This window comes from Pleurodeles waltl, chromosome 4_1 (assembly GCF_031143425.1).
Source record: "Pleurodeles waltl isolate 20211129_DDA chromosome 4_1, aPleWal1.hap1.20221129, whole genome shotgun sequence".
Classification (NCBI taxonomy): Eukaryota; Metazoa; Chordata; class Amphibia; order Caudata; family Salamandridae; genus Pleurodeles; species Pleurodeles waltl.
In genome coordinates, this window is record NC_090442.1 from 254,692,774 (window position 1) to 254,711,873 (window position 19,100).

At 42.8% G+C, this 19,100-nt stretch overlaps 1 protein-coding gene across 1 annotated transcript in view; it reads left to right on the top strand.

The window, feature by feature from the left end:
- SMC1B (structural maintenance of chromosomes 1B) overlaps positions 1–19,100 on the top strand; it is a 2,375,007-nt gene that overhangs the window by 1,844,282 nt on the left and 511,625 nt on the right. The window contains exon 20 of the mRNA XM_069228259.1: positions 13,277–13,433. Within this exon, the coding sequence (XP_069084360.1) occupies positions 13,277–13,433 (157 nt within the window). The remainder of the gene's footprint in view (positions 1–13,276; positions 13,434–19,100) is intronic.

Below are 19,100 nucleotides of genomic sequence, written 5' to 3' on the forward strand. Positions count from 1 at the left end.
TTCTCAATTCTTGGGGAGAGGTCAGCTCAGAGTCGACCAGGTATTGGTGCAGTTTGTCAGACACACATTTATTATGGATGTGCTCTCTCATGATCCGATTGTACAGCCCTTCAAAGTCATGCACATTACTAACATGTAACCAGCCTTCCAGAACCTTACCTGCACAGTCTACAAACTCAACCCAGTCTTGAAAGGACTCTTTCTGAGTTTCTCTCAACTTAATTCTGTATTCCTCAGTAGTAGGCCAAAACCCATCAATCGGTGCCTCCTCCAAGACCTGGTAGCTGTCTGCATCTGTGGGACCTTTTGGACTTTACAAGCACTCTACAGAGCAGTAACCCACTTGTGAATATCATTCCCAGACTTGTAAGGGGGGAACTATCCTGCTGAGATTTCTAGAGTCAAAGTTTTCCTTCCTTACCCTGGAGTCTTTAGTTCTGCCACCATGGGTTTCTAACACCAAATTCTTTCTCTCTCTCTCCACCTTTAGGGCTCCCCTTTCAAGGGCCAACGGACCCCTCCAACATGGACTTCCCCTAAGCTCTGAGGCCCTCAGTCCATGTAAAATAAGCATGTAAAAAACAAAATTACAAGTTCCCAGTGAACTTCTTCATACGCTGGTCCTAAGAGCCCAATGGTGTGAAAAGGCACCCCCAAACCTTAGGCAACCTCTGTCTCTACACAAAGCCTGTTATATCATGTATCCCTTTTGTATCATCCCTCCTCGCCCCCTTTGTTAGAATCTTCACTTCTCCCTGACAAGACGCATATACTTGGAACATTGGTCTTCACCACCCTCCTGTCTGCTTTTCACTCTTTGATTAGTTATCCCTTCAGTCCCAGCTTCTTTGACTCCGCAAGAGAGCTGACCCTATTCATGTGTATTCCTTCCTAAGAGAATAGAAGGTTGTTCTGCTTTCCTTCTCTTATCTTATGACCGAGCTTACAAAACCTCTCTGGAATGCACTTCTTAGTGTAAAGAAGACATATATTGTTATTATTACTTCACCACAAGGTTCCTGAGAGACGAAATTAGTAGATTGTAATTAGTAAATTACACGTTCAAAAGTAGTCGTAGCAATGAAAGCAAAATATATCAAAGTGCTACTCAGTTGCAATGCACACAGCAAATACATGTGATTATATTATAGCATAACTTCAAAGCAAAGCATAAAAGTCAAAATTGCTTCACCGTAGGGTAGGGCTGTAGGGCCTATAACTCAGCTTCATCTTTCTGGGGCTTCAAGTTGATGACTCCGGTTCAACTGCGAGAAAGAGATTTTCTACCCAACTGGGAACAGGCAACTGACGTCCGTTCCTGTCTGAAGTCAAGATTATTTCTAACTCAGTTGTCCAGAGCCACACCTTAAAAGCAAACTCAGTGTGAGAACCGAAGAAACTTGGAGAGTGGCCAATTCTCCAAGCCTCACTCGTTCTCAGACTGGATTGAGAGGTAAACACAAAATCTACGCGCTCTTTTCAGCTAGGGTCTGGTGTGAAAAACACAGCTTGGTCTATCATGTGAAAAAACACAGCTTGGAAAAACACAGCTCATCTGCAATGTCTCAACTGCAATGTCTAACTCCACGTTAAAGCAAGTAGGCAGCTAACCTAAATACAGAGGGGGTTATTACAACTTTGGATGAGGTGTTAATCCGTCCCAAAAGTGACGGATATACCACCAGCCGTATTACGAGTCCATTATATCCTATGGAACTCGTAATACGGCTGGTGGTATATCCGTCACTTTACCGTCACTTTTGGGACGGATTAACACCTCCTCCAAAGTTGTAATAACCCCCAGAATGTAATGGCGAACTCCATGTTAAAGCCAATAGGCAGCTATCCTAAATACCAAATGTAATATCTAATGCCATGTCAAAGCCAGTAGGCAGCTAAACTGAACACAACATGTAATGTGCTACTGGTGAACATTGAGCAACTAATGTGCGCAGTGGTGAAACACAAAGTCATTGGTCAAACACAATTAATAGCATCACACTCCACCCTATGACCAATGAATTTTTGTTTACATACCTCTTATTTCAAACAAAAGCAAAAAACAACTGATATCAACAAAAAAAAACATTATAAGCAAATCAGATTTGAATGATAAAAGCAATCACTGTAAAGCAATGGAAGTGGATTAGCATATTGATCGCATAACCTTTCACATCAGATACATCTACAATGAAAAGACTGAAATTTATATACTCTGATTGGGATAATAACTGTTTGAACAGTGTCTCTAAAACAGCAAGTGGATGTAGCATGAGTTCTACTCGTGTAAAGGTACACGGTCCACCTGAAAGGTTTGCTGGAATGTAAGCGAAAGTCAGAGTTCCACACGAAAAAGTACAGAGTGTTAACTGGTAAGGTTGCTTAGTTCCAGTGGAGGAATGTAATCAAACAAGTTGAACTTGAACTGAAGGTGCCAGCTGCGCAAAATGGATCCATGGGGTTTGTACTTTAATCAGTCAGGTTCAGGTTGGGGGTTCGGTCCCTCCCCCGACCACACATGCACACACCTGAAGGGAGACCACACAGTACACTCATGGTGAGTGGCGATTCGGGGTAGGATCTGCAAAAGAAAAAAGTATGACTTTTCTTGCAAATAACATTTGTCATCTGAAATGTGCCCTACCTCTTCCTTTCCTTGTTTTATAATCAGCAGGACGTGTTTGATGCCCTTTGTTATAATTTCTGCAGGTTCTGGAGGGTCACCTGGGGCCTCAACCCACACCTCAGCACTGAGGTTTTTATCTGCTGCATCACAGCTTCCCTTTCCTTGCACTGTCAAAAGGGCTGGGGCAGACTCCCTCTTTACCAAACCTCCACTCACTGCACTTTTGACAAGTTGGGCAATTCTGTCACCAATCTGTATGAATGAATCAGATTATTTTCTAGTTATCAGCATAATTTTGATTTCTCCTTTGTAATCTGCAGCAGTCACTCCCCCTAAAACCTGATCAATTTGCCATATCTGTCCTGGTAACTTTCCTCTCCCCAACTGATCTTTGACTGTTTGTGGGACAGATTGCTGTTGTGCGTGCTGACAAATAGGACAGCGCAAAATCACAGTTTTTATCAAATCTAGGGGAATATGCATCTCTCTATCTCTGCCCACCTGTAAGTGGCTTTCTCTCCCAGATGTCCACATTTCTGGTGCACCCACTTAGACATCCCCACTAAGTCAGAATTCTGGGTGGACACTTCAGACTCTGAATTTTTCTCTTTAACATCTGCAAGGGAATTGAACCAGTTATGTACAAGCCATGTGGAAAACCAAACGGCTAAACCATTGGCAGTGAACCAAGAATCAGTGTAAAAATGACACATCTCAAGCAGCTCTTGCTTTAAAGTCTGACACACATTGTACAACTCTAAATCAATAGTCAAACAAACATGCTTTTTATCCTCAGGGGACACAAATTCAAATGGTGCACTCAATGTCATTGGTGACTCTTTTACCTGTGGTACTCCCTGCACCCTCTCCTCATCCTGAAAAGGGGCTTGTGACACCTGTTCATGTAGGGCTGCACTGACTCTAGCCCTGTCTTGCATGTACCAGATCCAGTTTATGATACTAGCCTCCTGTGCCTGTCCTAAGCTTTGCGATGAAGGTGAACTCATCACCCACTGCATGCTTGATATTTCAGGTTTCAGAATGACATTATCATTTAATGTCCAAAGTTCCAGGGGCACGCTTGACTTCCCCTGTTCCTGATTTACATGTAAATCAGTGTTTCCCTCTTGCACTGCGCAGAAACCTAAAATCGGAATTATTTCATTTGCCAAATCAAAAGCGCGCAGCTGCTCATGTTTTTTCCTATTTACGTGGTACCAAAGTGTTAAGATTTCACTCAGATGAGGGCTATACTGTTTCCAAAAATCAAACAAGCTCATGAAACTCGGTGTCTCTTGCTTAGTGCAAATAGTAAGAAACTCTAAAATCTTTTGTTTTACTTGTGACAACATCTGTCTATTTTCTGGGTTCCACTGAATTCCCAGTAACTGCACATTTTGCGACAGTACTTCTGCCTTGTCTGAAATAATTTTACTTTGCAAAAACGGTCTGTAAATCACATTCCTAACTCTGTTCTCTGTGTTATCTGTTAAGGAATGCACTTCAACTGCCAAAAACTGTGGGCTGTTCTGCTCACACTAAGGCTCAGACTGGTCCACAGCTGTTTTAACCTCCTCATTGCTAGAATGGGAAAAGCCAGATTCTTCTAAAACAGCAGTTTTATAGATTTCAGCATTATCTTGCAATAATGTGTTCTGGATAATTTGCTCACGTAAATTCTTATTTTCATGTTCTAACTGCCTACATCTCTCCTGCGTTTTCTGTAAGCAGACAAAAGTATCCAAACCCTTCTGTCAAGAACAAAAGGAACATCATTTCTTTCAAAAGGCACATTTTCTAAATATGCTTTATCACAGAACTCATCCCAAGAGTCACACAGTCCTAATAAACAAGAAAACATGTTTCTCACAGCACCAAAAGGCAGTTTAACTTCACATGCATTTTCAAACATGGTCTGCCGTGCTTCTTTAATTCTCTTGACAACAAAAAAAACAATTACACTTTTAAATACTGCACTTCCAATCTCCAACTCCGACTCTCAAGACTGACGATGAATGCCAAAATGTTCTGCTTTCCTTCTCTTATCTTATGACCTAGCTTACAAAACCTCTCTGGAATGCACTTCTTAGTGTAAAGAAGACATTTACTGTTATTATTACTTCACCACGAGGTTCCTGAGAGATGAAATTAGTAGATTGGAAGCACACGTTCAAAAGTAGTCGCAGCAATGAAAGCAAAATATATCAAAGTACTTCTCAGTTGCAATGCACACAGCAAATACATGTGATTATATTATAACATAATTTCAAAGCAAAGCATAAAAGTCAAAATTGCATCACTGTAGGGTAGGGCTGTAGGGCCTATAACTCAGCTTCATCTTTCTGGGGCTTCAAGTTGATGACTCCGGTTCAACTGCAAGAAATAGATTTTCTACCCAACCGGGAACAGGCAACTGACGTCCGTTCCTGTCTGAAGTCAAGATTATTTCTAACTCTGTTGTCAAGAGCCACCCCTTAAAAGCAAACTCAGTGTGAGAACCGAAGAAACTTGGAGGGTGGCCGATTCTCCAAGCCTCACTCGTTCTTACACTGGATTGAGAGGTAAACACAAAATCTACGCGCTCTTATCAGCTAGGGTCTGGTGTGAAAAACACAGCTTGGTCTATCATGTGGAAAAACACAGCTTGGAAAAACACAGCTCATCTGCAATGTGTCAACTGCAATGTCTAACTCCACATTAAAGCCAATAGGCAGCCAACCTAAATACAGAATGTAATGGCTAACTCCATGTTAAAGCCAATAGGCAGCTAATCTAAATACCAAATGTAATATCTAATGCCATGTCAAAGCCAATAGGCAGCTAAACTGAACACAACATGTAATGTGCTACTGGTGAACATTAAGCAACTAATATGCGCAGTGGTGAAACACAAAGTCATTGGTCAAACACAATTAATAGCATCACAAAGGTAAACTGGATGGCGCTAATGCTAGGAAATATTCTTCTGACCTAGAAATTGCATGAGTAACATTTTCTCAGGATTGACGCTGCTAGGTCTTAGACAAGCTATTGAAGGCAACCCTTGTATTTCACAGCATTGAAAGACCAGCCTATGTTTATTCTCTGCAAAGACAGTATGACTGCTTCCTTCTCGTCGAAGAAGTGTATCCATGTTAGAATGTTAGGTGGGAGGTCTTTTGGGGATCCTTTGATGCAACTCTGTTTGTTGGATCAAGCCTTTTGGAGGATCATCAGGCTTGTATTTGGCTAAGTGAGGCAGATTTTGAAAGTAACCAGCAATTTTAGCCACCCTCTACCCAGAGCTGCATGCTTACTGCACATCCTGTTTCATGATCACTATGTTGTTCCTGCATTTCCATCCTCGATAAGACCAGTTCTGCAGTCCACTCATCCACCACCTGCTGTAGATCGTCTACTCTAGTGCCGATGGACATTATATTGCTATGGAACTCTTAAGTGCAAGCTTTGTCGTCAGTACTAATGGAGATGACTTCTGAAAGGATCTCCTGAACAAATAGTGCCATACTCTTAGGGGAAAATGTTGAATGGTCAGGGGACCATCCTGCTTCAAGGTGAGCCTACAGCTAGCAAGAGAACCAAGGTGTTAGAGCCTATTCTCAGATTTTTCCTGCTTGCTTTTGCCCATATCATAGCCAGTCTTGCATTGTAGCAGACAAGTGGGAAAGGGACACCATACCTGCATCTTAAGCATCTGCAGCTGGTGAAACTCTATCAGGGTTCCATCAGCCCAAATGAGACAGGCTACCAAGATAAACGGCATGGATTCTATGGCATCCGGTGAGATAAAAATACATTGAAGACTTATCCACTGGTAGCAGATGATCAGTGAACAAACAACCTTTCTCTTCTTGGCACTTTGAGTGGGGCCTGCAGGAACTCTGGGCTCTAAGAAACTTTACCAAAATATGACACTAGAGGAGATCACCCTGCATTTCAATCAGTAGGAAGCATTAAATCCTAAAATAACTGAACTGGTTTCACGCTATATCTGACTTTCATCAAGGTGAAGTCTTACTCCATGAACTAGAATACAGTATCTGTTAGAGACTACTAACCGCAGATTCCTTATCTTAAAATATTTCACAGGTGTCAGGCTGGATCCAGATGATTTTGAGCAGTACCTGTAGGAAGCTGGCCTGGTGTGTGCTAAGCATATATGGTGCTATCACCTTTTACCAGGTATAGGTATCCCCTATTAGTGAGGTGTAGACAGTGTCTAGTAAGCCAGGGCTCTCTAGAGGTAGCTGTGAATGAGCAGCCAAGACATATTTAGGAGACATGCAGAGTTTCTGCAATCCCACTATAGTCACACAGCACTTACACACATGAAAGAACCACACAGTGTTATAAAAGTAAAGGTACTTTATTATGGTAACACAAAAACTAAAATAATGTATAGGCAATACTCTACTAGCAGGTGAGTAAACACTCTATTATATACACATTAGTAATCTGGAATGGGCATAGAAAGCAATAGAAAACAGTGAAATGACAGAAAATAATTGAGACCCTAGGAGGAGATCAAACCATATACAAAGTAAATGGAATGCGAAAGGCGGGCCTCCACCCAAGGAAGTGGGATCTGAAGAGGGGAGCTGGAGGAACTAGAACCCCCAAAAGGTAAGTACCAGAGTGCCCCCCAGTGACAAGGAGAGAAGAGGTAAGTATCTGTTTTTCCCCAAACCCACAGGTAAACTTTGTGAAAGGACTGTGCACGACCCAAGCGAGACTAGAAGAAATAAAAAGACCAAGTCAAGTTCCAGATGGAGTCTTCATTTGGGTCAGGAGCCACTACCCACCGTTCTGGAGATGCAGGACCAGGTCGACGATGAAGACCAGGAGTCGGCTATGCAGAACAGGAGCAGGAGAAGAATTCCAGGAGTAATGCAGTCGATGTCCCATGTCGGAAGAAGAGTTGCAGTCAGTCAGTGGTGTAGAACAAACACCAACAAGCCTTGGCAAAGGCAAGAGTTGCAGAAGAATAGTTGCAGAACTGCAGGGGACCAGGAAGGTTCAAGGGACTCAAGGAGGGGAGTTTCAGATGACCCTTAGCAGTGAGGAAAGCCAGAAGTCGAGGATGCAGCCCCCCCCAGGCAACTCACAGACAGCAGGCACAAGAGTCTCAGTGAGGCCTACTCAGCAGACCTGTAGAGGAGTCCTACGTCGCTGGAGCAGGAGGCAGCAGACTGTGCTTTACAGGGAAGAGTGCTGGAGCCAAGGGCTTCGCAGAGCCTGGCGATCCCTCGGAAGAAGTGCCTACAAGCCTTGGTAGCTGCAAGAGTCGCGGTGCATTGGGGTACTGTCCTGCAAGGAGAGGCAAGGACTTACTGTCTCCCAAGTTGGACAGTTGTAGAGAGGACCACTCCAGACCACCACCACCATCCATGCAGTCTGTTGGCATTGCAGTTGGTGTCTGCTGATGCAGGGAAGTTACTCCTTCACGCCAAGGGAGATTCCTTCTTACTTCTTGTGCAGGCTGAAGACTTGTCGCCCTCAGAGGATGAACAGCCAAGGAAATGTTGCAGTGGCTGGAAGGATCGGAAAAACAATGTTGTAAAGCGGAGCGGTCACTGGAGTTGCAAATTGTCGGTTCCTGGAGGGTCCAGTGGCAGGCCCAGTGCCCAGAAGAAAAAGTAAATGATGCAGAGGAGTCCTGGAATCTTGCACATCGAATCTGGTAACCCACCGAAGAGGGAGACCCTAAATAGCCCAGGAAGGGGGATTGGTCACCTAGCAGGGTGACCACAAATCAGGAGGGGGCTGTTACATCACCTGCCTGACCTGGTAACTCCTATGCTCCCAGGGGCCTCTGCCCACCTTGGATTCAAGATGGCAGAATCAAGTGGCCACCTGGAGGAGCTCTGGGCACCGGCACCACCCCTGTGTTGGTGATGGACACGGGAGTGATCACTCCCCATTTTTATTGTCCAGTTTCATGCCAGAGCAGGTACGGGGGTCCCTGGCCTGGTGGAAACCGGTTTATGCAAGGGGGGCATTCAAAGCCATGTAACACCTATTTCCAAAGGAAGGGGGGGTTGCCTCCGACTCCCAAAGTAAATCGTTTGTTCTGCCGTACTGGTCTTGAGCTAGTCAAGCAGCAGGAGGGCAGAAGCCTTTCTGCAGGATGGCAGAAGTGCGGGCTGCCTGGGAAAACTCTGTAAACTGGTAGGAGCAAAGCTGGGGGTCCTCTAAGGAGCCCCCAGAGTGCATGGAATTATACAACCATACTGGCAACAGTATTGGGGTATGATTCCGACATGTTTGATACCAAACATGCCCAGATTCGAAGTTACCATTGTGTAGCTGGACATAGGTAGTGACCTATGTCTAGTATATGGGTAAAATGGCTTCCCCGCACTCAAGAAGTCCAGGAAAATGGAGCTGGAGTTCATAAGGGCACCTCTGCTCATGCAGGGGTGCTCTCACACACAGTTACTTGCACCCTGCCCTCTTGGCTAGGAGGGCCTGCCATAGGGGTGACTTACAGTGACCTGGTGCAGTGACCTGTAATGAAAGGGTTCATGCACCTTTTCACACAGGCTGCAATGGCAGGCCTGCAGACACATTTTTCATGGGCTCCCATGGGAGACACAATACATGCTGCAGCTCAAGGGGAACCCCTGGTACACCAATACCCTGGGTACTTAGGTACCATATACAGTATGCCAATTGTGAGGTGTAGTAGTCAGCGACAACCAAATTTGGAGAGGGAGCGCAGAGTCACTGGGGTCCTGGATTGCAGGATCCCAGTGAACAGTCAAAAACACACTAACTGCAGGCAAAGAGTGGGGGTATCCATGCCAAAAAGAGGGTACTTTCCTACAGAACCCTTTTGTGCCAGTATGTGGCATCGTTTGGCTCATCATCGCCCACACTGGAAATGACGTACACGGTACCTATATAAGCGCCATCCTGACACAGTGATGTCAGTTCTTTCCTTTCAGCACCACATAGCATTGAGCCATGAAGAGCTTCCCTCAGTAGATTTATTTTTTCTCAAATCTTGCCCACCCCCTTTTTTTTTTTTTTTTTTTTTTTTTAGAGATTTTCTCTCCTGGTATGACAGAATCTCCCCAGAGAAATCCACTTGTTTCAAAGCATGTGGGGCCTGTCACAGGCAGATGTCTGTGACAGACCCACACTTGGTTTGTTTTCGATGCTTGGAGAAGGACCACAACTTCAAAACCTGCGAGGCACTGAGGGAGCTATCCCTCAAAGTCCTTGCTACCCGACGTTAGACGACCCTATGAAGCTCAAGATTCCTGGTCTCTTGGAAGTTCCCAGAATTGTTTGCGGAGCTGCACCCTGCATATGTTGTTCTAAGTCGTCAGGTAAGTCCCGCAAATATAAGAAGTTGAAGAAGTCTTGGTCTCCACTGCATCCGTCAAAGTCTTATGACAAGGCGCAGGAGCATCCATACTCCAAGCCTCATTCTTTGGATAAGCCTGAGCCAGGGTTCATTCCACGCTACCCCGACTTTGCTGAAGTGACCCCCACCCAGCTTACAGAATTTTATGAGGCCACGAATATCATATTTAAGCAGCTCAGCCCTTCTGGAGTGCCTTCTGGCCTCAGTGGCTTGAAGAGGGAGATGAATGGGAGGTGTCTGAGGACACTTGTGGATAGCAGTATTCTCTACATGAGACTGAGAACGGCTGGTATGAGGAGGCGGCGGAGGCTAATAGTTAGCCACCTTAACAGACACTGGCTTGGTCTCTGCTCCTACTGTGGCTAAGATGGAGGGGGCCTCTTTTGGTATAGTAGTACGTAGGGCAGTTGAGGTCTTGGAGCTTCAGCTACCCTCACTGGCAGTGAAACCAAACCTGTTGACAGAGGTGCTTCAGCCAGGCTTTGCACCTTCTAAACATTTACTCCCCTTTAATGAAGTCCTTATTGGCGTGCTACTCGGGTCCTGTGTGTAGGACAATTGCCCGCCGCCTTCACTCTGCTCCTGGGGACCCCAGTTTCCTATCCAGCACCCCAACCTGCAGAGCTTTGTGATCCAAGCCTCCACCTATAGAGTCAGTCCTTTGCACTGAAAGTCGAAGGCGACTCTCACTTGGAGATGCTTTTCATCTCAGGTGGATCTCCAGCCTCCTGTACGCCTTTCCACTTACACCACTCCAGCTTAGACTTCTCAAGAAGATCATGAATAACCGGGCCTAAGTTATTCTTGTGGATCTGGATTGGGCACGGAGAGTCTGGTATACTGTGTTGTTGAGCTTAACCACCCATCCCCCGATCTGGCTGCCTGTTAGAAAGTATATCCTGTTGCAGCATCAGGGGAGGGTCCTGCACCCGAACCTGCTCACCCTTTACCTTTATGCATGGAGATTGAACGGCAACAGTTGACAGCTTTCAGCCTTCCTTCCGATGTCTGTGATGTTATTCTGAAAGCCAGGGATCCTGCCATTGGGATATGTTTGTGGTGTGATTCTAAAAACCTCAACCCTCTTTCTGCGCCTCTCTCTAAGGCAATGCTTTGCTCTAGGCAGAGTTAAAGGTTATTTATCAGCCATTTCAACAATTTTGTGGTTGCTGGATCAACCTTCTTTATTTAACTTACCTATTGTGGCCAGCTTTCTCAAATGTTTGCATCACGTTTCCCACCAGGCCATTCATCATGCCCAAGTAAGATCTAAATCTTGTTCTAACCTTCTTAACGAGTGCACCTTTTGAGCCACTGCACCATCGCCCTCCTAGGCTATTGGCCATCTACACCGCTTTTCTAGTGCCTAATACATCAGTGTACCCTCTCTACACAACCTTCTATACGGACAGTTTGGTACTCCTGACACATTCCTCCCTTCTGAAAGTTGTGATTCCTTTACATGTAAGCCAGAGGATCACCCTGTGTACGTTTTGTGCTCCGCCTCACCTCTCTGAGGAGGAGGAAAGACTTCACTGTTTAGAGCCAAAAGGAGTGTTGTTCTACTTTGATCGCACAAAAGAGTGCAGGTGGACAATCAACTCTTTGTGGGATGCAAAGGAGCCAAGAAAGTGATGCCTGTGCAGAAACAGATTATCTCAAGATGGTTAGTGCTCTGCATCAAGATTTACTTTGCAATGGCCATGAAGAAATCCCCTCAGGATTTGCATGCTTATTCCACCAGAGCTAAGGCTGCAACCCCCGTGTTAGCCCCCTGAGGCCCTCTCCTGGACATCTGTCAGGCAGCAGCCTGAGCATGCTTGCACACGCTAACCAGACCCTACTGTGTGGGTAGCCAGGTCCATCATGAAGGGTACTTTGCAAGTTTGGCCCTGCAGGACTTTCTGGTTTAAATTGGTTGTGCAGACACACCTCTGGGGAACCATTCCTTAGGTATGTATTCTAAGGTAAGGAGTCTGCGGCTGTAAGGTTCTTTTAGATGAACAAGTTACATACCTGCAGTAATGCCTTATCTGGTAGAAGCTCTCTCTAGCCGCAGATTCCTTACCGGCCCTCCCATCCTCACCGCTCTGCAAGCCCATTGCAGTGTAACGGACACCCTTCTTAGTGCCTTAGTATTTCACACCAGTGGTCAGTTGGCTCCTGGAATGGAATGTCACAAATCTATCTGATGTCAGTGCACCAAAGTGGCGCTTATGTGGGTACCACACATGTAACTGCTGGCACAGACGGTGCTGACCTGGAGTCTAACAATTCCACTGACTCATGTGGAGGAGTACTGCTCAAAGTCTCTGACTCCTGGAGAATATTCTAAGATAAAGACTGTGGCTACATAGAATCTCTACCAGAAAAGGTGTTACCATAGGTAAGTAACTTGTTATTTGGGTATGCCTTAAGGCTTTGCACTTATTTCTTTGAGGAATCCCTATTGGTCAGAGCCACAGCCACCCAGGGATGAGCTAAGGTTTTTTCAAACTAATCTGACTGGAGGGGGTCTATTTATTGGTGAGGCCTCACAACCACACCATATAATAAACCGCTTTCCTCACACCTATGTCATGAAATAAAACAACATAAATTTATATAAAAAAATAAATCGAAGTGGGTTGCAGTCCGATCTATCTTATTAATAATAATATTCATGCTGTAGTTCGCTAATTGTGGTTCATTCTGATCGGTGGCCATCACGGATTTGGCAGACTGTTAAGGTCTGCAGACCACCGTGTCTGTGACTGCCTTTAAATAATCTTGTTTTAATGCAACCTGGTTTCCCTAGGGTGTACAGCCCTGCGTTTAAAAAATGTTGTTTTTTCCAAAGAAACACTTGCCAATAGTCTCCAGGAGCACTGCCAACTCTCCAACAAATGTTCTTTTACATTCACAAAGAGGAAGAGGCTCCAACATGGCTTCTTCTTTTTCTATAAATAGGTTCACGTCAACTCTGCAGTCTGGAACATTTCAGTGTTTTGTGAGCGGGTTACAGTTGCAAACAATTGCCACATTTCCTAACGATTTGTTATTCGAAAAGTGCTCCTTCCAAATACAGACTCGATTTAGGGTCACAATAGCATTTTAGTAGTTGCTAAAACTTTACCGACTCCTAAAATGGGATTCGTAAATAAGAAAAAACATTTGAGCAATACGAATGTTTGCCATCATAAAATGGTTTACACGTTTGACCTTGTATAAAAGAATAAGGAGGATCCAGCGTTACTGTAGATAAAAATGACTTCAACTTTGTTATCAATTGTTTATAGGTCTTGGATTCCGATAAAGAGATTAGTATCCATCTGTCAAAACTGCAAGAACAAGCAGCATCGAAAGAAAACATTTTAATTAAAACAGTAGCGCCGAACTTGAGAGCTCTGGAGAAATTGCAGCACGTCAGGGACAAGTTTCAAGACTCAGTAGATGGTAAATGTGAACATATAATTCTGCTTTAAAGATAGATAATAGTTTTTTTAGATGGTAAAATATGTTTAGTAGTCTATAAAATCTATTTTAAAACATTATTTAAAAAAATATTTTGTTAACATGTCAATCACTTTTTCCATTTTCTGACGATTTTAGCTTATTGTGATATTTGAAAAGAATACATTTTTGGCCAAGAATCAACTATTTATTTAAAAAAATATATATATATATTGCCATGTTCGTACACAATTTACCACAATATAATTGTTGCGAGTAGTCTCACAATATATATTCAGTTCATTCAAATCCAATTTACCGTAGTTACAGTAGCACAATAATTATGTAACCATTGCCTCAAGTTAGAGTCTTAGGCCCCTGCCACCCAACCATACACCTAACATAATTGCCAAGAACATATGAACACAGAATGTGCCGGACTTTGATCTCCAGCCAAACTTCCGCACAGCTTGCCGAGGATAATAACAACTGTACAGGCCATACTAACGACAATCGTGAATCACAATGTTACAACGGTTTCCCTCTCCTCCAGGATGCCTGTTTGTTTCTGCTTCTTCCGTTGTATATATGAATATTGAAACTCATTAATTTCTGTACGAGACAACAATTGTTCTTGCTGCTGGCCCCTCATTTTGTGAAACGTTTGTGAGATGCCTCGGTGTCTTATACTGGATTTTCTAGCATCATACGTTTTTCACCTGTAGGAGACTCGCCTATGTAGTGTACAACTAGGCACACTGTGTAGTGAGTCCAGGCAACCACATGTTGGTTTCCAGAAACAAAAACAAGGGGGCACATGTACGCACTATTTGGCCTGTCGCAAACAGCCTGATTTGCAGAATCGGGCCATTTGCGACAGGAAAAAAAACATTTTGGTATTTACAGACCGTATTTTGCAATTCAGTAATCTATTTACCGAATCACAAAATAGGTTTGCGAGTCGCAATTAGGAAGGGGCATTCCCTTCCTAATTTGCAAGTTGCAGCGCGATGTAGCATTGTTTTGGGACCATGAATGTGGTCACAAAACAATCGCAGTTGTCACCAGTTTCAATCTGGTGCTAACCCATTCGCAAACAGGAAGGGGTTCCCAAGGAACCCCTTCCCCTTTGTGACTGGTAGCGAAAATATTTTTTCAGAGCAGGCAATGGTCCCATGGGCTTTTAATTTTTGTTTTTGAAATGCATCTCGTTTTCCTTTAAGGGAAATGGGCTGCATTAAAAAAAAAAAAAAACTGCTTTATTTAAAAGCAGTCAGACACCAGCAGACCACCATCACTGTGAGGGTGGCCTTTCCCAATGGATGACTATTCATGAGTGAGGTCATTTGTGACCCCATTGCGAATCGAAGACAGTCCTGTCATTGACACTGTTGTACATCCGGTTTTGCGACTCGCAGTTTGCGAGTCGCAAAACCGGATCTTTGTACATGTGGCCCTAGATCACCCAATGCTCTCATTTTTGAGGTACATTGGAATGTCATGTCTTTTCCTGGAATGTCATGTCTTTTTTTGGAATGTCAAGTCTTTTCCTGGAATGTCATGTCTTTTTTGGGAATTTTATGTCTTTTCTTGGAATGTCATGTCTTTTTTTGGAATGTCGTATGGAATGTCATGTCCTTTCTTGGAATGTCATGTCTTTTCTTGGAATGTCATGTCTTTTCTTGGAATGTCATCTTTTGTGTTGGAATGTTATCTTTTCTTGGAATGTTGTGTGGAATGTCATGTCTTTTTTTGGAATGTCATGACTTTTTTTGGAATGTCATGTCTTTTCTTGGAATGTGTGGAATGTCGTGTCTTTTCTTGGAATGTCGTGTCTTTTCTTGGAATGTCGTGTCTTTTCTTGGAATGTCGTGTGGAATGTCATGTCTTTTCTTGGAATGTCATGTCTTTTTTTGGAATGTCGTGTCTTTTCTTGGATTGTGTGGAATGTCGTGTCTTTTCTTGGAATGTTGTGTGGAATATCATGTCTTTTCTTGCAATGTCATGTCTTTTCCTGGAATGTCATGTCTTTTTTTGTAATGTCTTTTCTTGGAATGTCATGTCTTTTTGGAATGTGTGGAATGTCGTGTCTTTTCTTGGAATGTGTGGAATGTTGTGTCTTTTCTTGGAATCTCATGTCTTTTTGGAATGTCGTGTGGAATGTCATGTCTTTTCTTGGAATGTCATGTTTTTTTTGGAATGTGTGGAATGTTGTGTCTTCTTGGAATGTGTGGAATGTTGTGTCTTTTCTTGGAATGTCGTGTGGAATGTCAAGTCTTTTCCTAGAATATCATGTCTTTTCCTGGAATGTCATGTCTTTTCTTGGAATGTGTGGTATGTCGTGTCTTTTCTTGGAATGTTGTGTCTTTTCTTGGAATGTTGTGTCTTTTCTTGGAATGTCGTGTGGAATGTCATGTCTTTTTTTGGAATGTCATGACTTTTTTTGGAATGTCATGTCTTTTCTTGGAATGTGTGGAATGTCGTGTCTTTTCTTGGAATGTGTGGAATGTTGTGTCTTTTCTTGGAATGTCGTGTGGAATGTCATGTCTTTTCCTGGAATGTCATGTCTTTTCTTGGAATGTCATGTCTTTTTGGAATGTGTGGAATGTCGTGTCTTTTCTTGGAATGTGTGGAATGTCATGTCTTTTCTTGGAATCTCATGTCTTTTTGGAATGTCGTGTGGAATGTCATGTCTTTTCTTGGAATGTCATTTTTTTTTGGAATGTGTGGAATGTCGTGTCATTTCTTGGAATGTGTGGAATGTTGTCTTTTCTTGGAATGTCGTGTGGAATGTCATGTCTTTTCCTAGAATGTCATTTCTTTTTTTGGAATGTGTGGAATGTCGTGTCTTTTCTTGGAATGTGTGGTATGTCGTGTCTTTTCTTGGAATGTGTGGAATGTTGTGTCTTTTCTTGGAATGTTGTGTGGAATGTCATGTCTTTTTTTGGAATGTCATGACTTTTTTTGGGATGTCATGTCTTCTTGGAATGTGTGGAATTTCGTGTCTTTTCTTGGAATGTGTGGAATGTTGTCTTTTCTTGGAATGTCGTGTGGAATGTCATGTCTTTTCCTGGAATGTCATGTCATTTCTTGGAATGTCTTTTTTTGGAATGTCGCGTCTTTTTTTGGAATGTCAAGTCTTTTCCTGGAATGTCATGCCTTTTTTTTGGAATGTGTGGAATGTCATGTCTTTTCTTGGAATGTGTGGAATGTCGTGTCTTTTTTTGGAATGTGTGGAATGTCATGTCTTCTTGGAATGTGTGGAATGTCGTGTCTTTTTTGGGAATGTCATGTCTTTTCTTGGAATGTGTGGAATGTCGCGTCTTTTCTTGGAATGTGTGGAATGTCGTGTCTTTTTTTGGAATGTCATGTCTTTTCTTGGAATGTGTGGCATGTTGTCTTTTCTTGGAATATGTGGAATGTCATGTCTTTTTTTGGAATGTGTGGAAGGTCATGTCTTTTCTTGGAATGTGTGGAATGTCGTGTCTTTTTTTGGAATGTGTTGAATGTCATGTCTTCTTGGAATGTGTGGAATGTTGTGTCTTTTTTGGGAATGGCATGTCTTTTCTTGGAATGTATGGAATGTCGCGTCTTTTCTTGGAATGTGGAATGTCGTGTCTTTTTTTGGAATGTCATGTCTTTTCTTGGAATGTGTGGCATGTCGTGTCTTTTCTTGGAATGTGTGGAATGTCGCGTCTTTTTTGGGAATGTCATGTCTTTTTTCGGAATGTGTGGAATGTTGCGTCTTTTGGAATGTGTGGAATGTCGCGTCTTTTCTTAGAATGTGTGGAATGTCGTTTTTTGGGGGAATGTCATGTCTTCTTGGAATGTGTGGCATGTCGTGTCTTTTCTTGGAATGTGTGGAATGTCATGTCTTTTTTTTGGAATGTGTGGAATGTCATGTTTTTTTCCGGAATGTGTGGATATGTTGTCTTTTTTTGGAATGTGTGGAATGACGTGTCTTTTTTTTGGAATGTCTGGAATGTCATATCTTTTCGTGGAATGTCATGTCTTTTCTTGGAATGTGTGGAATGTCGTGTCTTTTCTTGGAATGTCATGTCTTTTCTTGGAATGTGTGGAATGTCATGTCTTTTTTTGGAATGTCGTGTCTTTTTTTGGAATGTGTGGAATGTCGCGTCTTCTTGGAATGTGTGGAATGTCGTGTCTTTTTTTGGAATGTCATGTCTTTTCTTGGAATGTGTGGAATGTCGTGTCTTTTCTTGGAATGTCGTGTGGAATGTCATGTCTTTTCCTGGAATGTCATGTCTTTTCTTGGAATGTCATGTCTTTTTGGAATGTGTGGAATGTCGTCTTTTCTTGGAATGTGTGGAATGTCATGTCTTTTCTTGGAATGTCACGTATTTTTTGGGGATGTCGTCTTTTCTTGGAATGTTTGGAATGTCAGGTCTTTTCTTGGAATGTGTGGAATGTCGTGTCTTTTTTGGAATGTCATGTCTTTTTTCGGAATGTGTGGAATGTTGCGTCTTTTGGAATGTGTGGAATGTCGTGTCTTTTCTTGGAATGTGTGGAATGTTGTCTTTTCTTGGAATGTCGTGTGGAATGTCATGTCTTTTCCTAGAATGTCATTTCTTTTTTTGGAATGTGTGGAATGTCGTGTCTTTTCTTGGAATGTGTGGTATGTCGTGTCTTTTCTTGGAATGTGTGGAATGTTGTGTCTTTTCTTGGAATGTTGTGTGGAATGTCATGTCTTTTTTTGGAATGTCATGACTTTTTTTGGGATGTCATGTCTTCTTGGAATGTGTGGAATTTCGTGTCTTTTCTTGGAATGTGTGGAATGTTGTCTTTTCTTGGAATGTCGTGTGGAATGTCATGTCTTTTCCTGGAATGTCATGTCATTTCTTGGAATGTCTTTTTTTGGAATGTCGTGTCTTTTTTTGGAATGTCAAGTCTTTTCCTGGAATGTCATGCCTTTTTTTTGGAATGTGTGGAATGTCATGTCTTTTCTTGGAATGTGTGGAATGTCGTGTCTTTTTTTGGAATGTGTGGAATGTCATGTCTTCTTGGAATGTGTGGAATGTCGTGTCTTTTTTGGGAATGTCATGTCTTTTCTTGGAATGTGTGGAATGTCGCGTCTTTTCTTGGAATGTGTGGAATGTCGTGTCTTTTTTTGGAATGTCATGTCTTTTCTTGGAATGTGTGGCATGTTGTCTTTTCTTGGAATATGTGGAATGTCATGTCTTTTTTTGGAATGTGTGGAAGGTCATGTCTTTTCTTGGAATGTGTGGAATGTCGTGTCTTTTTTTGGAATGTGTTGAATGTCATGTCTTCTTGGAATGTGTGGAATGTTGTGTCTTTTTTGGGAATGGCATGTCTTTTCTTGGAATGTATGGAATGTCGCGTCTTTTCTTGGAATGTGGAATGTCGTGTCTTTTTTTGGAATGTCATGTCTTTTCTTGGAATGTGTGGCATGTCGTGTCTTTTCTTGGAATGTGTGGAATGTCGCGTCTTTTTTGGGAATGTCATGTCTTTTTTCGGAATGTGTGGAATGTTGCGTCTTTTGGAATGTGTGGAATGTCGCGTCTTTTCTTAGAATGTGTGGAATGTCGTTTTTTGGGGGAATGTCATGTCTTCTTGGAATGTGTGGCATGTCGTGTCTTTTCTTGGAATGTGTGGAATGTCATGTCTTTTTTTTGGAATGTGTGGAATGTC